The sequence below is a fragment of the Petaurus breviceps genome, unplaced genomic scaffold, assembly GCF_028583685.1.
Source record: "Petaurus breviceps papuanus isolate PSGF00001 unplaced genomic scaffold, PetGlider_PUasm1.0 110, whole genome shotgun sequence".
Lineage (NCBI taxonomy): Eukaryota > Metazoa > Chordata > Mammalia > Diprotodontia > Petauridae > Petaurus > Petaurus breviceps.
In genome coordinates this window covers 5,855,748-5,874,963 of record NW_027185597.1, presented here as the reverse complement: position 1 = coordinate 5,874,963, position 19,216 = coordinate 5,855,748, and the positions used below count along the sequence as shown (strand labels likewise).

General features: G+C 37.5%; 1 protein-coding gene across 8 annotated transcripts in view; it reads left to right on the top strand.

Annotated features, from left to right (window-relative positions):
* The window catches only part of LOC138156466 (histone-lysine N-methyltransferase EZH2), a 108,795-nt gene extending 90,243 nt beyond the window's left edge, over positions 1-18,552 (top strand). For 2 of the 8 annotated variants that reach the window (XM_069081930.1, XM_069081846.1), the window contains exons 9-21: positions 1,194-1,372; positions 8,482-8,573; positions 9,604-9,844; positions 10,707-10,876; positions 11,175-11,269; positions 12,643-12,683; positions 13,215-13,340; positions 13,917-14,095; positions 15,850-15,945; positions 16,326-16,407; positions 17,139-17,219; positions 17,376-17,460; positions 18,235-18,552. In XM_069081930.1, the coding sequence (XP_068938031.1) occupies positions 1,194-1,372; positions 8,482-8,573; positions 9,604-9,844; positions 10,707-10,876; positions 11,175-11,269; positions 12,643-12,683; positions 13,215-13,340; positions 13,917-14,095; positions 15,850-15,945; positions 16,326-16,407; positions 17,139-17,219; positions 17,376-17,460; positions 18,235-18,295 (1,528 nt within the window). In that variant the 3' untranslated portion in view covers positions 18,296-18,552. The remainder of the gene's footprint in view (positions 1-1,193; positions 1,373-8,481; positions 8,574-9,603; positions 9,845-10,706; positions 10,877-11,174; positions 11,270-12,642; positions 12,684-13,214; positions 13,341-13,916; positions 14,096-15,849; positions 15,946-16,325; positions 16,408-17,138; positions 17,220-17,375; positions 17,461-18,234) is intronic. The other 6 variants (XM_069081938.1, XM_069081913.1, XM_069081961.1 and 3 more) reach the window with 3 other exon arrangements.
* The last annotated feature ends 664 nt before the right edge of the window (positions 18,553-19,216 follow it).

Genomic DNA, 19,216 nt, shown 5'->3' with positions numbered 1-19,216 from the left:
ATTGGCTAACATAGTTACCAGATGCATTGTCAATCTTCAGAGAAACTGTCTCTGCATAAATGTTTCAAGTATCAAAGTATTCAAGTATATACCATGTAAAAATAAATCCTTAAAAATTTTTTTGTTGAAAAAAAAAATTAGGAACAGTTAAATACCGTGTATATGTGTGTACAAAGTAGACATTAAGAGCTACGAAGTAGTTAAAATACAAGACAGTTTCAGAGTGTGAACTTAACAGCAGTTGAAGGGCTCAGAAAAGACTTTGTGTAGAAGGTAGTTCGGAAAGGACACCCTGAGGTGAGCAGGTGACATTCCAGTTTGGCGTGGGGAGGGGGTAGATGGGGAGGCGAGTACAAAGGCACTGAATTGGGAGGTGGAGTGTGGTGTGCAAGGAACAGAGAGTGGCCATTTTTGCCAGCTTCCATGATGTGGATGGGTGAGTTATGTTCAATGAGACTGTAGAACAAGGTTATAAAGGGCTTTACAAAGTAAACAGAAGTTTATATTTGATTCTAGAGGCTACTCTAAGCCTTTGGAAATCACTGGTGTTTATTGAATAGGGGAGTGACATGGTCAGATCTATACTTAGGGAAAATAATTTTGTATCATTGTGGTAAATAGACTGAAGTGGGTAGAGACTTGAAGACCAATTAGGAGGCTGTTGCAGTAATCAAGGGAAAAGGTGATGACAGCCTTACCTGAGGTGGTAGCTCTGAGTGGAGAGAAAGATTTGGATGTAAGTGATATTTTTATTCACTTTAAAACTGATACCTGTTATTTTCATATTATATTCATTTACAGATATATCCCCTTGCCATTCCCATACCCAGTGAGCCATCTCACTTTTAAACTTTTTTTAAACAGAAAGTTTAAAAAGAAAACAAATCAGCTTGTAGTTAAAGTTACTGTGTGTGCCTGGGGCCGACCCTGGTCATTATAATTACTTAGCATTCCCGTTAATTTTCTCTTCCTATTATTGTGCTCATCGTATATGTTGTTTTCCTGTTTCTGTTTACTTCACTTTGCATCAGTTCATCTGTCTTTTGGTGTGTGTGTGTGTGTGTGTAAAGATAAGTACTGAAAAGACAGTTGTAATTGCAGTTGATTTTGTCTACTCAAATGCCTTTAAGAATTTAGCTTTCAAAAATATTCTTTGTTTTCATTACTAAATTTTTTTTTATTACTGCTTTTAGGTATAAAGAACTAACAGAGCAGCAACTTCCAGGAGCCCTTCCTCCTGAATGTACACCAAACATAGATGGACCAAATGCTAAGTCTGTTCAGAGGGAGCAAAGCCTGCACTCATTTCATACACTCTTCTGCAGGCGCTGCTTTAAATATGACTGTTTCTTACATCGTAAGTTCAATTATTGTACGTTTTGGTTTACTTTTTTCTGGTTATGGAACTTTACATTTAATGCAGATTGGAAAAAATGAAATATAATCCCATTTAGGAAAAATGCTGTCAATTTTAAGTCAGTCATAATTTATCTTTTAATCTTAAATATTTATCATTTTAAATGTCCTTAATTTGATGTGGTCTAGTTTTTCACTGGCCTACTGGAAAATGTAGTAGTGCTTTTATACCATGTTAATGTTTTTGTATTTACATTTTCCACTAACTTGGATACAACTAGAAGCTCATTTTAAAATTACTTGTACGCATGGATACGGGAAGTCTATAAATTGTTAAGACATAATATAAATGTGAAGTAGCACATTATTATTTCTGTGTCCCAGTCTGGTAGTCTTTGTTCATACCACTTCTTATTTCTATGAAATGCATTATGTTGAATGAGAAACCCTGTAAAACAGGTGTTTGGATACATTCTGTCCTTTTTTCAGCTAATTCTTATTAACATTGTTATCTTGAAAAATATTAGATCTCCTTAGTAAAATGTACATGTACACACATAGTAATGCCTTATTTGGCACTACTGGATAATTAAATTCAACAAACTTTTATCAAGTGCTTCCTTTGTATGATGCACTGACACTACAAAGACAGAAATGAAATAGTTCTTGCCCTTAAGGATGTTACTTTCTATTGAGCTACACACAAATATTAACAAGTATATGTAACTCAGTACACATGAGTTTCAAGAAGAACTAACATGAAGATCAGGAAAGGCCACATGTAGTAACTGTCCTCTGAGCTGTGCTTTGAAAGATGGAGCTAAGCAGGGAGGATGGCACACACGTCAGATGTGAATAACCACATGTGCAAAAAGCATGGAGGTGGGAGACGGAAGGTCATTTCATTCACGGGGAACCTCGAGCGAAACAGTCATGGAGGAGCAAGCAAAGTAGTGGTGCGAATCAAAACCAGAACGGAGAAAGAGGAGCAAATTGTGGGGTTTTGTGTTTTATTCTAGAGCAGTAGGGAACCACTGAAGATTTTTGAATAAGAAAGGGACACGGTCAGAAGCTTTATTTTTGAAATTAGAATTTGGTAGTTGTATGGAGGACGTACTGCAGAAGAAACAGGAAGCAGGAAGACTATTTAAATGGCTATTGCAGTTGTCTCAGTTGTCTAAGTTGTCTAAGAGGAGATGAAGGCCTGGAGTAGGAGAACAGGATTTGTGAGAGTACAAGAGGGGAAAATACATTGGAGAGGTAGAGCTGATCACACTTGCAACTTGATTACATATAGTAGAGGATGGTGCAGGAGAGTGAAGAGGCAAAATTGTTCCAAGGTCTGGAATCTGGATCACTAGAAAAATGGGTAGTGTCCACGACCAAAATAAATTTTGAGTTGGGATGGGTTTTCTGGAAAATATAATTTCTTTTGGATATTTTAAATTTGATATGCACATGGAAATTCAGGTGAACACATACAGCAGTCAGTTGGTAATGAAGGATTGAAGTTCAGTAGCTAGATTAGGGCTAGCTAAATAGATATGGGAATGCCCTGCATTGAGATAAAGAGAAAAGGGCCTATGACTGAGTAAGCCTTGGAGATGCCCACATTCAGTGAGTGGGAACAGGATGAAGCAGCAATGCAGACTAAAAAGAAATGGTCAGACCAATGTGAGAACAACCAGGAGAGAACAGCATTTACAGAGTACAAGGGAGGAGAGAGTGGCCAGGAGAAGCTGGTAGCTGTTGGTATCAAAAGCAGAAAAGATTATGTAGAATAAGAACTAAGAAAAGGCCATTGGATTTAGTGGGTAAGAGAAGTTGGTAAGCTTGGAGAGAACAATTTGCATCAGATGGTGTAGTGAGAAGCCATATTGCAAGGGATTGAGAAAAATGTAGGTAGTCAGTGTATATATATATATACTTTTCTAAGCATTTGGTTGTGAAAGTGAGATTCCCCTCTCCTCAGATTACCTTTATTTTTCATGGAACATGACCAAGATGAGAGGTATGAGTTTTCTTAAACAAGATCAGCTTTTACAGAGACCAAGCATGAAGCAATTGAAATATTATCAGATGGATCATGCTACAAATATCTTGTCTTTTCAGTATTCTGAGACTAGTTTGTGTTTCCACAAAGTAAGGCTATAGAATTGGAATATTCTGAGAGACTGTTGTTTTCTGGCACAAATATCTTGTTTCCTAAGTGTTCTTAGACTAGATATGTCTCAGGGTCAAGGTTTCTTAAGGACAGAGAAGACTCAGGTATTCTTTTAGGTGGCAGGAAAAGAGCTAATGGATAAGGAGAAAGCAAGGATGAAAAGAAAGGGAAAAATCTTTGGAGGCTTTTCATGAACACGAGTGGAACAGTGGGCTGCCCACTTATCTATCAGAAATTTGAAAGAATGGAAGGAGGATGAAGAGAAGGGGTTTTGTGATGTGTGAAGTGGTTTCAAAAAGGTGTACCTGTTCTTGGTTTTCATTTCTCCTTTGCTATTCATCCTTTCCCTTTAAATTTAAACTAGTTTTTCTATTCAGCTTGCTTTTAACTGGAGGACTTTCTAAAGACTGTTCATACTTGGTATGGTTAGTACTGTAAAATGATAGCATTCTATTAATATTATTTTCAGGGTGGGAAAAATATGAACACTATGAGTAGATTCGCTTCTAAGCTAAATTAATGATCCTATAATAAAATAATTGATGCTCCTTTAGACAATTTACTAACCATTTATATTCGAGATCTGCAATCTGAGCATTTTCAGCATTTTATAACATAGTCTTCGTAACAGCTCTCAAACACTTGGACATGAAGTATCCTTCATTTAGAAAACATTTCAAACATAAAGTAATCAACATATTTACAAGCTTAATTTTTATTATCACATTTTTTCTTGTATTTAAATATAATCTTAGAAGAGAAAGTTAGTTCTAGAATTGGGAGAGACTAGTGCAACCCCATATTTTACTGGTGAGAAAACTGAAGCCCAAGAAGCTAAATAAAACTTTCCAAGTAGAAGTACTTATTCTTAGTTAACAGCAACAAGATTAACTTAGATGCATTGATTTGAGGGTTACGAGGCACTTTCGCACATAGTATCTCATTTAAAACTAACAAAAACTCCGAGGCATAAGTGCTGTTCTTATTTCTATTTTATAGGTACCTAAGGAGGTTGTGACTTGCTCAGGGTCACACAGCTTTTCAGTGTCTGAGGCCGCATTTGAACTCAGGTCCTCTTGACCCTAGGGCTGGTGCTCTATCCACGGTGCCACCCTGTTGCCCCTCCAATTTACTTTTATTACAATGTATCCCAATCGATTAATTTTTGTAAACAAATCCATTAAATAATTTTGAGGATATTGACCTTTTGTACATTACAGCAATAGAATTTAACTTTAAGGGTGTTCATAGTTGAAGGAATTTCAACAGCCTTTCACATTCATAATTCTGTTGTAATACCATTGGTAGTACTGGTCAGCTGCTCATAAAAGGCACTTGAGAGTGATGGACCTCATAGCTAAAGGACAGGAACAGTGCTGAGCCACTGGGATCTTCATAGCCTCAACCTAATTTGACCAGTAGTCCCACTTGTCATACTGTAATTAAATCCCAAATTAGTCATGTGCTATTGGTTTTCCATTCTGGGAAAGGGTAGTCCATGAACTTGAAAGAGAAGTAAACTTTTTAGTTTTAGTTAAGAAATATTGTCTCCATTTTTTTCTTGCTGTTTTTCCTACCTGTCCTCTTTATCTCTGAGCTTTTTACATGATGAAGATTTCAATTTATCCTAAAAGGTACAGTTTTCATAAACATGCAGATTTTCTGTCACTCTAAGTGTTATAATTATTTTAATTTTGTTTATTGTTTAGTGATGACATTTATAGTGGTTAACTGTAATTTTCAAAACTGCAAGCAAGCAGTTGATCATCATCTTTGTTTAGTGGCTTATTTAGACATTGTATGCATGCTCAGCTTGGGGTGAGGGTATTGTTTTTGCAATATACAAAAGGTATTGTTTCTATTGTTATATGTGGTAAAATGTATCCATTTCTTTTTCTCTCTGCACTTTGACTATCCATCATCTTAATATCAAATTTTAAAATTCTTTTTAATCTCCTATATCACAAACTTTATCTTTATGAGAAACATGTGGAACATACTAGAGATGTGATAATTTCAATTAGTAATTATGGTGAAATTAGGAACTCAGGTCCAACATACACAGTTAATGTAATAAAAAAAAAAGATCTCAAAAAGTAAATGAAGTAATTGGTGCCTCATCTTTTTGAAAGAGGGTGGTTAAAACTCCAGTGTCTTTTGAAATTCAAATATGTCTTGCTACTTTTAAGGATAAAATGGAGGGGAAAAAAACAGTTGGAAAGATATTCTAGCTTATTATAAGTTTCAGCAGAGCCAGGTAGGCTACGCAGTATCTGTTTAGTGAACACTTCTCAGTTAAATCCATTGGATTTTGAAATAATAGTAAATGAAACCTTTTTCAGAGTCTCACCTACAGGAAATCTGCCTTGTGTACAGTTTTCAATATACATTGAATTTTCCAAAGAAATAGTAATGTTGACATTATAATTTATTCATCCTAAAAATGTCAATAAAATCAGTAAGTTCGGTGTACTTTTGTTTAGAAACTATTAGGGAGAGATAGAAGGCAGTGGGCTGTGAATAACTGACTAGAAGGAACCAAATATTCCTGACCATAAGTAAGAATACAGAGAACTGCAGCCTGGGAAATCTAAACAGCTGCCTACGTATGTGTTTTAAGTAGGACCTGTCTTGGTGGAAGAAAGCATAGATGAAATGAATATATGTGATTTTTTTTTTTTTGCCTGAATTTCTGACGAGTAAATCCATGTTGACCTCGAACTGGTTATTTTTCATTTGGCTCTCTTGGCATTTGGTGATGAATCATGTAGGCATCCATGTTGGAATGAGCATTAAGTATGTTGATGTTGAACATGAGGCATATGGTGTTATCTACAACTTGTAGCTAAGGCATGAACTTTCTGAGATCTGCAACATGAATGCTAAAATATTTGTAAGATGCTTTTATGGTTCTCTGATAGAAGCAAGTCAGTTACCTTGTTTAACCTAAAATAATTATGTGATAACAGTTTGAAATTTGACCAACCTTTTAGTACACTGAGCAGCTGAAATTAATGCACAGACTTGGCATCTCTGAATAATTTTGACTTGTTATTGTTCAGTCATTTCAGTTGTGTCTAACTTTTCATGACACTTGGGAGTTTTCCTGGCAGAGATACTGGAGTGGTTGCCATTTCCTTCTCCAGCTCATTTTACAGATGAGGAAATTGAGGCAAATGAGGTTAAATGACTTGCCCAGTATTACATAGCTAATAAGTGAAGCTGGATTTAAACTCAGGTCCTTCTGGCTTCAGGCCTGGTGCTGGATCCACTGCACCACCTAGCTGCTGTCTGATTATTTCTATCTAAGTCTTAAGTAGTGTATGTTGGTATTAGTGAATGAAGAAATGAATTACATTTATAAAATATGCTTCATTTATTTTTATAATAGGAAGAGTAGTCGAAGAGACGTCAGGAGATTATGGTTTGTTTCCTGGATCTGTCCCTCTAACTAGCTATCCATCCTCTACCTAGCTACTACCCCCATTCTGTTTGTTCATCTGTAACTATACCAGTTGTAGATTAAGTGATGTGCCCAAGGTCACACAATTGGTATGTTGGAGGTTAGAATGAACTCCAAGTGTTCTTGACTCTGATAATATCTCATGTGCTACATTGCCTCTCGGTGTATGGTGTTGATAGTGGGTTATATATAAAGGATTCTGGTCTCTAATCCTGAATACTAGAACTGGAAATGTTTTTCTAGTTCCAGTTGCTACTTACTACAGTAACAGGTTTTCTGAGAATAAATTTTTAAATTATTTGGATATGTGGAAGCATATGTGTAGTTCTCAACACATTAGTATAGCTAACAGAAAAGTCATACCCATTTTCCAAGCATTTTGGTTTTAGAATTACTGTGGTAACTGAAGACTCCAGGTGTCAGCTTGGTTCCAATTTCAGGTATAATCCCTTCCTAAGTGATGTGATCTTAACTTTCTGGATGCTAAGCATATATAAAAGATTCCCTCCTTGTCACACTGTAATTAAATCCCAAATTAGTCATGTGCTATTGGTTTTCCATTCTGGGAAAGTGTAGTTCACCAATTTGTAAAGTAAACTTTTTAGTTTTAGTAAGAAATGTTGTCTCCATTTTTTTTCTCACGGCTTTTCATACCTGTCCTCTTTCTGAACTTTTTATATGATGAATGAAGATTTCCATTTATCCTAAAAGGTATAGTTTTCATAAACATGCAGATTTTCTGCCACTCTAAATGTTATAATTATTTTAATTTTGTTTATTATTTAGTGATGACATTTACACTGGTTAACTGTAATATTCAAAACAGAGCAAACAAGTCCAAGTAAAGGCACTAGAAAATGTCTTCAGTTGGAAAAAAACCCACTGTATTTAATGTTCGTAGGCAATATCTCTTTCTTCAGTTACATGAATTTCCTTTTACAGATGTTGGGATTTTCATGATTTATTTTTTCTGACTTGGGATCTAGTTTGTCATGCATTTGGCAAGCTCCATTTAAAAGTACTTGCTTTCCTGCTCCAAATCTGCGCCTCTTTCTTGCTCCTCACCTCCCAATATTAATAGACTTATTTGCTGACCTTCCTAAAGAAGCTAGATTTTAAGTGTTAGCTGAAACTTCTCTTCAAAATAGGTAATTTCATTTTGCTGTAGAAAGAATACACACTGTCCCTATGAAGATATTAAGGACTCTATCTAAATAAATGTATCAATTTCAACTGCCAGGAGAAAGAGATCACTAATTATTCCAGAACTTTTATCAATCAGCTCTTCTGGACAAGACTGATAAGGGAATACTTACCAAATTCAAATGTGATGATACTCAACAAGGGCTAGAAGAGAAAATTTATTAAATAACATAGATAATTAACAACGTCTATTTTCCACTCACTGGCTCTATAGCTACACTGATAAACTGGTTAAATAACTGACTTTGTTCCCAAAGATATATTTGGGTAGTTTATGGTTTTGTCTCTTTCACAGCATTCCATGCAACACCCAACACTTATAAGCGGAAGAACACAGAAACAGCACTAGATAACAAACCTTGTGGACCACACTGTTACCAGCATTTGGTAAGATTTGTTGTTTTATTGTCCAGGAATTAATGAAGTCTTTATATTGGACTTCTGGTGGAGGTCTACAAGGTCAGAATCTCTCATTTTATGCTATGCCTGTGCCCTCTTGAATAGCATTCTAACATGAACAGTTAACAGCAGGCAGGATGCTCAAGCCCTCATTGATCTCTCCCCTTCTGACCATCCATAGCAAATTTTTTTTTACAACTACCACATTTGATATTGTATTATTTTCTGTTTTGCTTGTGGAAATCTGGTCTCCCCCAAAGACTGTAAGCTCCTTAGGGGCAGGGACCTTTTTGTATGCTCTACAGGAACATAACAGTGCTTACAAACAACTCCTCTGAAAACTTGAGAATTCCAGAATTCTGTACTCAGTGTCTTGTTCAAGTTTTATTAAAGCCACCAACCTTCGCCTTACCCTCTGGTTAGGCTCATATTGCTTTGGGGCCTAAGGAATAAATAGGTAAAAGTAGACCAAGGTGAACATATGCTTATATGTTTTTATAATCAACCTGTACATATTCTTAAATTGTGGCGTTTATTTTTATTTTCAGAGGATACTTGTCACTTCATCAAAAGATTTTACCTTGAAATAGAAGGCTCTGTCAGTTCCTTTAAAATCTGGCTTATAGAAATTCCTTTTTTGTTGCCTTTCTCGAGGATCTACGGTATAGAAGAATGACCTCATTACATAAAGATTTACTTGTATCTGAATTTATTCACTTAGTTGAAAGAACTAATTAAAATATTTTAATCTTTTATCTCTTCTTGGCAGTAATGACAGTTATCATGCTTCTATTATAGTTTGAAATTTTTGGAAAGAAACTCCCCAAAACATACCATATGCAGGTGAATAGAGAATTATAATTACATATCTAAGTTTGTATTATAAATAGAAACTGATTCCATGGAGCTAATCCCTTAATTTTTTGACAAGCTGTTATCTTTTCCTACTTTTTCCCTTTATCAAATTTAAAGACTTTGAGAAACATATCTTGAAAATGACTTTGTTTCTTTTTTTTAGGAAGGGGCAAAGGAGTTTGCAGCTGCTCTCACTGCTGAACGGATCAAGACACCGCCAAAGCGCCCAGGAGGTCGCCGAAGGGGAAGGCTTCCAAATAACAGCAGTAGACCAAGCACACCAACCATTAATGTGTTGGAATCAAAAGATACAGACAGTGATAGGGAAGCTGGAACTGAAACAGGTGGAGAGAATAATGATAAAGAGGAAGAAGAAAAGAAAGATGAAACTTCCAGCTCTTCTGGTAAGATAGGAAAAGTTTTATTTCCTATCGGTATTCTTGGAATTTTTGCTTTAAGGATTTTTAAAAAGATCATATAATCAAAGTGACTTTGACATCAGTATGCTGAAAGTCAATATACTTTGTTGTATTTTTGATACCATAAAGACCAGATAACTTTATTAAAGTGTACTGGATTCTAGAATTAGAACTTGTAGGGATTTTAGAGGTTCATGACTTGAATAGCTTACTTAATAAGCTGTTTTGTGCTGATTGAAGTCAAGAGTTCCTGTGTTTTTAGAGACTGATGATCTAGAATTGTTCTAGCTCTTTTTTTTCTTCCTTTCCTGCCCTTCTGATTCTTTTGCTTATTTCTCTGGGAGAGGAAGAAAAAGAAACTGACATTAATCCACTAAGGTACTTTTAAACATAATACTCTGTTAAGAGTTTTGATGGGAAATAGCAGGGATTTGGGGGGGGGGACCAATTAGTGCATTGGATAGAGTGCTGGGTCTGGAGTCAGGAGGACTCATCTTCCCGAGTTCAAATCTGGTCTCAGACACTTAATTGCTGTGCGACCCTGGGTTGTCTCTTTACCCTGTTTGCCTCATCTGTAAAATGGCAAATTTTTCCACTATCTTAGCCAAGAAAATGGTCATGAATGAAAATGACTTGACAATCACAAATCAGAGAAATTAGAAGTAGTAACCAATAAATAAGGCTTTTAAGTTTCAGCTTCTATTGGCCACTTCATTACAACTGAGAACCAGGAACATTCTTTTCTTTATTTTTTTAAAAACATAATTTTATCTCACTGCATTACTAATAAGGTGCATATAGTCAAATTACTTAAAATAGTGTATTATATGTAATTTTGATTTTGCAGAGGCAAACTCCAGGTGTCAAACACCAATAAAAATGAAGCCAAATATTGAACCTCCTGAGAACGTGGAATGGAGTGGTGCTGAAGCCTCAATGTTCAGAGTTCTTATTGGCACTTATTATGATAATTTTTGTGCCATTGCTAGGTTGATTGGGACCAAAACATGCAGACAGGTAAGAATATCGTATGAAAATTATTAAGGACTAAATGTATAATTTTCCCAAGCAGGTCAATTGCCTTCACCTAAAAGGATATTTACTGTTTACCTTTATTATTCTCAGATCTTACTCTAGAGCCTCAAAAAATGGTAACTCGTCCAAGTATATACTTTAAGGGCAGGAGGCAGGAAAATGAAAACTGTGTAGAAGATTTAAATGTATAGAATTTTAGAGCCCGGACATAGCTATGACAGCACCACAACCACCCCAGGAACAAACTGCTCATGGCCATTTAACTGCTCTCTCTTGCCAGGTCTATGAGTTTAGAGTAAAGGAATCTAGTATTATAGCTCCAGTTCCTGCTGAGGATGTTGATACCCCTCCAAGGAAGAAAAAAAGGAAACACCGGTAAGTGCTGCAAAGTAGTTTTAAAACTGTAGGAAGTGTTCAGTACTCTACCTCTCTGGGCGAGGGCTTAAGGATGTGGTGGCTCTTCTAACCCCCTAGCACCAGCTGCTTATGGCAGTTGCTTGTTGCTGCCATATATACTAATTATTTTTATAAAATCAACTGACACATTGTCAGACTTAGGATCAAGAAGTGTGATAAATGATGTTTCTTTCCCATTTAACTTTTCATAAACAAAGTGGAGTAGCATTAGTAGACTGAAAAGGGTGGAAAGTTACTACCGTACTGCCTTTTTTGGGTAAAATGAAAAATTTTAAGTTTCAGCTTCCCTGCTTAGTACTGTTAATATGTTTAAAGGCAGTTGAGGCTTCATAATGTATTTAATATATATCAGTCCTTCAATGAGGTAGCTCAGTTTTTCGTTTGAGGACTTAATTCCCTCCATGGGAATTCCCTACCACCAGGAAGTATGGTACTGACTTTTTTGCTTTAATTGGCTAATTTCCTTTAAAGCTGAGTGATTCATGCTAACTTCTGAGATATAGGCGATGTGGGATATGATAGTAGTAAAAAACAAGTGAAATTTTTCACCATGATATGGCTAGCCAGAACATTATGAAAAAATGGCTTAACTTAAGAGTATTTGCAGAACCAAAAGAAAAAGGAGCCTAATGAGAGTGAGCAGCCACCCTTGCTCTGTTTATACTGGTTTGTTTTGATTCCCCCCCAAAACATAGGGCCAACATAATTCAACACTCAAGAATTTGAATTCATAAGCTTTTGCCAGCAGGAATTTAGCCTGAAACAGATGTCGGCACGTTTTTTGGAGATGGTCCTCACATGTGGCTCACCCTGATAATAGTGGTGGAGATGGGAGAGCATACAACTGGTGGAGCAGGGTCCAGAGCTTTGAGAAGGGAAGTGTTGATCAGGCACAGTGCTCCTTAAGCCCACATGGGGTTGACCCCCCAGTTTAAGAAGTCCTGGCCAAGATGACCAGCCAGCTCAGTGGAAAATGTAGGAAAAAACTGGGAAATCTCAGGCTGTTATAGGATGTTGTAGAGCAAGTGCAAGAAGTGATCTGTTGGTTTTTTCCCCTCAAAGTTGCACATAAGAATGTGGGTTTAATTTTTTGCAAAATGTTTTCAGTGGTCTGCTTGTCTTAAGAGTTGTTTTGATCAGATAGCACTTACGATCCTAGGATGTAGATGACTCTAGTGAAGTATTGCTAGTCTGGTCACACAGACATTTCCATTTAAGTAATTTTGTGTTGAGTTTGTAGTTATAACTGTAACTCCCCAGGCTCCAGCAAAGGAGGAGTCTCCTGTCAACTTTCTTGTGTTTGTGTTGTTTTTTTTTTTGTGTTTTTGCAGGTTGTGGGCTGCACATTGCAGAAAGATACAACTGAAAAAGGGTTAGCATCTTTCCATTTAACTTTATCCTTACTTTAAGCATTTCTACTTTGGTTTTTAATTGTTTTTAGGGCCTCACCATGGGGAGTCTGTTGTGCCACACCGAACTGACATATAGTAACTGGATAGACAACACTATCAGGGTTTAGGATGTTGCTGTTTATTAAAAAAAAAAAATTGAGGGAGATAGAGTTAGAATCCTTTAGATACTACTTTATTTTATTTCCCATAATCTAAACTAATGGGATGAAGAGAAGAGGTAGTGTTTGTGTTAAAGGGAAATTGCTTTGGAAAAAATGGCTGAGATGTGGTGGACAGTTAATGCTTCTGAGTTCATGGGGGTTGGGAAATATTAACATTTCCTAATTTTTGCCATCACTTTGTAAACAGGAATACGTGTAACATTGTAAATACAGTAAAGAAAATCCAGCTAAGCTGCAGAGGATAGAGGGAAGATTTCCACTTGCTAATTCTACATCATAGATTTGCAGTTCCCTGGCTCAATTGCTTTTCATACTAATATCTTTATTCAGATGGCTCCTCTAACCATGTTTACAACTATCAACCCTGTGATCATCCACGTCAGCCTTGTGACAGTTCTTGCCCATGCGTGATTGCTCAAAACTTTTGTGAGAAGTTTTGTCAGTGTAGCTCAGAATGTAAGTATTTGTTATCGTTGTGCACTGTCATGCCCATTGTAATAGGATGAGCATCAAATACAGTTTTTAGTAAGGAAATCTGAAGCATTCAGTCAACAAATATTTATTGAGTGCTAATTTTTAATAAAAGTATGCATTTTTACACTTTTTAAAAAATTTACTCACGAGGTCATCTTCAGGAAAATCTCACTTAAGGAACATTGAGCTTCTAAAGCCATTTTGCATGCTGGGCAAACCTGTCTTGAAAGAAGGGGCCTTTCTTTTTTTTCCCTCCTCTCCCTTAACCATTTAAAGCAGAGGATATAATAAAGCTGGTATAGTGTTAGGGGCATCCAGAAAAAAAAACCAAACAAAACTACAAGATAATTGAACAGTCAGATGTGATTGTTAAGGAATGATTTTTATTTGTCTTTAGAATTTTAAAATGTATTCTTTTAGGGCAAAGAATTAATATAAACATTTTGTGGAGCCATACACATAAATAGTTCCTAATAAATTGTCTATGGAGCGTTTAATAGAGAACTAATTCCCGTTCTGTACTAACATATCTCTCTCCTTTTCCTGCCCTCTCTGAAGGCCAAAACCGCTTCCCTGGGTGCCGTTGTAAAGCACAATGCAACACTAAACAGTGCCCCTGCTATCTGGCTGTCCGTGAGTGTGATCCAGATCTCTGTCTGACTTGTGGGGCTGCTGATCACTGGGATAGTAAAAATGTGTCCTGCAAGAACTGCAGCATTCAGAGAGGATCCAAAAAGGTACATGGGCAAGCCACAAGCTGCTAGTCATTCTCTGTATTCCATTGGCTCTTATGTTCAATAATACAGGTTACTTCTGTGTGTGAGAAGTAGCATATTCCAAAGAGTAGCCATGATGTGGGCCTTCCTTTAAAAAAATTTAATATGGTGTTTGAACTTTCTTTCCCCTTAGATTTGGGAACTACATGTAGGCAGTGTTACTTTGTTTTTTAGGAAGGGAATCTGACTTTCACTTTCTAGTTGTATTTATTGACTGAAGGCTGGCTATCACTGTCATTCCACCCTATTAGTTTGCATTAAAGTCAGGGAACACTTGACTCACGGCTGGTCCTCCTCGTACTTGGCTCTTCCTAAGCTAGCTCAGCTCTCAGAAACAGGGAAGGCAAAATCACAAGGATACATTTCACTGAATTGTTGGTTTACTTTCGATCAGCTAACACTTATTAAGCACCTGCTGGCTGTGCCAACTGCTGGAAGTGGAGCCATCAGTTCTCACAGATGGCCTTCTCTGGGCCTGAGCCACAAGGCTAGCAGGGATGAGCATCAGCTGAGAGGCTGCTGTTTTTAGTGCTGTGTACCTGGCCTTGTGTGACACTGGCTAGAAAGGCAGGATGACTGTGTGTGACTAGGGATAGCTGATGGGTTCCTTAGGAGAGTTTGCATAGAATTTCAGTTGGCAGCAGGGGGTTGCAGGATTGTTTTGTTCTTTCTTTAGGTGGGATTGGGAAGTTCATGAGCAAAGGCATAGGAGTTACTAGAAAATTTGAGTGTTATGATAGTTTAGGCAAATTCATTGCTGTTTAGATTGGACTAAGAAAGGTCTTGGGAGGGAGACCCATTAGTATTCAAGTAAAGGCACTGAGCAGAGAAGAAATTCCAGGACAAGATAGGATAGCTGGATAGGAGGAGCTGGAGGCCCTTTGAAATTGTGTTGTATGTCTTGAGTAGAAGGATTACTGGAGTGGTTTAGCTAGGGTGGTAATTCTGTTCTTGTAGATCAGTATGTTGTTGACAATAGAGGTGGAGGATTAAATTTATGAAATGACTGCACAGGACAAGAATAATTGGCTCAATATCAGTGTCCACTGGGAGTAGTTCACCAGTCTAGAAAACTAAGAGAATTGTGATACGTTCATTAGAAAATAGAATAGAAAGGGAAGCCAATTCAGTTTTAGTCATTCAGTTTTAGACTGTTCTGATGTTGGCTTCACCATTCCTGATTTTGGGCAGAATATTTAATAGCAGCTTGGATCAACATTTGAGGCAGATGATTGGATTTAGGTGGAAGGGGAAATCACTGGTGACTGGGCAGTTTCAGTAGCATAGTTGGAATATAGTTTCCTAACTACAAGGAATTAAGGAATATTTTTTGCCTCTGTTTACAAAAAAATAAAAGACCACATTATGGAAATTTTTTGTAAATCATTTTGGGTTAGATCTCCACCTTTACATTCATACTGCCTTAAAAGGGTGGTTTCAAAGTCTCCCCTTGTGGCAAGTTGGAGGTGATGTCCTTGAGCCCATGTATCTGGCTTCAGAGTGGGTCAGTTGAGCATAGCAGGCCCTCTCTATTAGATGGGCATGTTAATGCTATCCTCCAATTGTAGCCAGCCAAGCTTCCCCTTCTATTCCGTGCTTTAATTCTGAGTGCTTATTTCGACTCTGATTTGGAGGGTAATAATTATCATGTCCTGCTCAAGGCATTTGAGCTTTCCTTGTAATTTTGATTATGAGGCTCTGGTTTCTTCTTTTAGCATTTACTGCTGGCACCATCTGATGTGGCAGGTTGGGGAATTTTCATCAAAGATCCTGTGCAAAAGAATGAATTCATCTCTGAATACTGTGGTGAGGTAAGGCAAGTTAATGTGCATAGGTTAGTTTTATGGCAGGAATGAAGTGACACTGTCCAGGCCTTCCCTGGAGGCACTGGGAAAAGCCCCTTGACCTTTATTATTTATCATTAAGTTACTTTTAGGCTTGTGGAGTGTTTTGCTCTTGTAAACATCAGCATTCAAGGTTTCAGTACCATCTCAAATCAAAAGGCATGACTGTCAAATACAGGCTAGGGGTAAGCTGTCACCATTTTACCACCCTGGTAGCAAAGATACTAGGGAAAAACCAAGGGGTTACAAGAGGAAGCACACCCACCCAGTGTCACCAGGGAAAGGCAGCTCACACCTCCATGAAAAGGACTCGGGTGATTGATTTTTCTCTATATCTTTCCTTTTAGATTATTTCTCAGGATGAGGCAGACAGAAGAGGAAAGGTTTATGATAAGTACATGTGCAGCTTTCTCTTCAACTTGAATAATGGTATGTTTAGTTGCTATAATATAACCCTTCTGTTGGATTTTCAGTATTCTTGATTAAGTACCAGCTACATGCCACAGATACTGGAGATACAAGCACCTCTATAAATATATGTGGGATATGTGGCATAAATGTATAGTGATACAAATATATTCAAGGTTACTTGGGAGGGAGGGAAGTCAGGGGACAAGATGGTACTTGAAGTTGAAGAGTGTTGAAGACAATGTCTTCCTGTGTGAGGAACAGAGAAAAGAAAGGCCAGGGCACCATTGGGATTGGAAGAACATCTTTCTTTTCATGTTGCCTGACAGATGTAGATCTGAAACAGGATCAGGAGGCACCTCCAGGGGCAGGAATTGCTCTTTTTGGGGGGGGGGGGGCGGGAGAGGCACTGTTAAATTTGACTAATAGAAATGGGCACAGATTTGACTCTTACAAAGTCTCTTACAATGAATGCTTTATGAGATGGGAAGGGGATAAGGGTAACTGCCCAGGGTAACTGCTAGTGTCTGAAGCTGGATTTGAAATTAATGCTTTAGATAAGGGACTATGCATTTATTTTATGAAGCACTTATTTGATTTTCAAAACAATCCTGAGACTATTAATATCATTTTATGATTGAAGAAACTGAGTCCAAGCTCTATCCGCTGTACTGCCCCTCTGAATTACTACTTTGTGCAATTAAAATTATTTGTTGAAGAAAACAAGTTTTAAACTTATTTATCTTTTCTAGATTTTGTGGTGGATGCAACCCGCAAGGGTAACAAAATTCGTTTTGCAAATCATTCAGTAAATCCCAACTGCTATGCAAAAGGTAGGTTATCAACCAAGTCAGTTTGGCTGCAAAGACTTATTTATATGCCCAGGAGTAGTTGTCAATCAAATGTTTAGTGTGTATAAGAGTCATATTAACCATCCTGTGGCTGTGCCATTCCCGTACTAACTGCTCGCTGACTGTGTCTTTTTCCAGTTATGATGGTTAACGGTGATCACAGGATAGGTATTTTTGCTAAGAGAGCCATCCAGACTGGTGAAGAGCTGTTTTTTGACTACAGGTTGGTAAAATGCATATTTCTAGCATGAGCGTTGGGTTTTTCCTAATGAGACCCTGAGCATTTTTTGAGTACACAAAGCATTCTTTCATTTCTTCTTGTTCTGACATCGGGGTGCTTGGAAGAAATTATCCATAACTGCTCAGCCAATAATTGCATTTATGAAGCCCCAGCAGAGACACAGACCTGTGTCTTTATAAAAATACAGTAAAAGGGAGCAAGATAAATGGGTGGGTGGGAAGAGTATCCCACTTTTTTTTTTAAACAAGTGAATAATAACCCTAATTTATGATTCAGAATGTTGAGGTGATTTTTTGATTTTGAAGACTGATTTACTAATGTGAACCAAACTCCTGGGATATGTAGCTTGAGAGACTTATACCGAGAAATTGGGAGCAGATTAAGCCTTCTGCAGTCCAAGTGCTAGGGAAGTTAAAGACATACAAATGTGATCCATACTGGATTGAGTTTGGTTGGGGTATCTGTTCTGAAATTTCACCATCCTAGTCCAGGCTGCACCTTCAGGTGTGTATTTCTTTTAACATCTATTGGAAAGGCAAGCATAGCTCAGCTAAGTTTGTCTGGCTTAAGAAGTCCTCTCCAACCTCTTCTACCTCAATTTCTAGAAGTATTGTGGGTACAACTAGTGTAGCTCTTGCCTCCTACTAATATGCAGATGTGGCTCTGTGGTGTTTTTACAGTTTATCCTTTACAACTTTATAAGGTGGTGGGTTACCATATGGGCCAAGAAATAATTGTTTTCTAATTTTGTTTCAGATATAGCCAGGCTGATGCCCTGAAGTATGTGGGCATTGAAAGAGAAATGGAAATCCCTTGATATCATCAGCTACCTCCTCTTTAAAACAGCTGCCTTATTTTCAGGAATTTCTAGTACTGTGGGCAATTTTAGAAAAATAAAATGCAATTTGAAATTCTGAATTTACAAAGTACTGTAAGAGTAATTTATAGTAATGAGTTTAAAAATCAACTTTTTATTGCCTTCTCACCAGCTGCAAAGTGTTTTGTACCAGTGAACTTTTGCAATAATGCAGTGTGGTACATTTTTCAACCTTGAATAAAGGATACTTGAACTTCTTTGTTGCTGAGTTATCGTCATCTTGGGTGAAAAATTCTTTCTTCTCTATGGTCTCTCCTTGAATCCTAAAATGTATCCAGCTCTGGTTATTAGTGGCAACTAATCTCACATGACTGTCAAAATGCCTTTCTGGGTAGATGATAAAGTTAAATTCTACCTGATTTTGGCAGTGGAAACCTGGCTTTTCCTTGTTTCAAGTGCTTGAGTCATCTCTGTATCATTCATTGGGTACCACACATTCTCAACAGTCTCAGTCTGCATTGCTTTGCCCTCTAACCACAGGGGGCCCAGGATTCTGCACTGGCTCTGCTACTTCTCTTGGTGTTATCATCATTTGTGAATGTAGTGACCACCTCTAGGGGGATGATTCTCAGACCTATCTATGGAGCCCTAAACTCTCATCTCAAACTGGATGTCCAAGATCCCCTACCCCAACAACATCCTCGGAGTCATCCTTATCTCCTATCATCTCTCCAGCCATTATGTTGCCAAGGACTAATGGACTCAAAATACACCCCTTCTCTCACAGCCACCACCATTCTAATAGCTGGCTGGTTCTTCCCTACTTCCATCTTCCAGAAAGGAACTAAAGTCATGTTCCTAAAATGTAGGTCTGAACACGGCATCATCCCTTCCCCTCAATAAAATAACCTCCAGGATCAA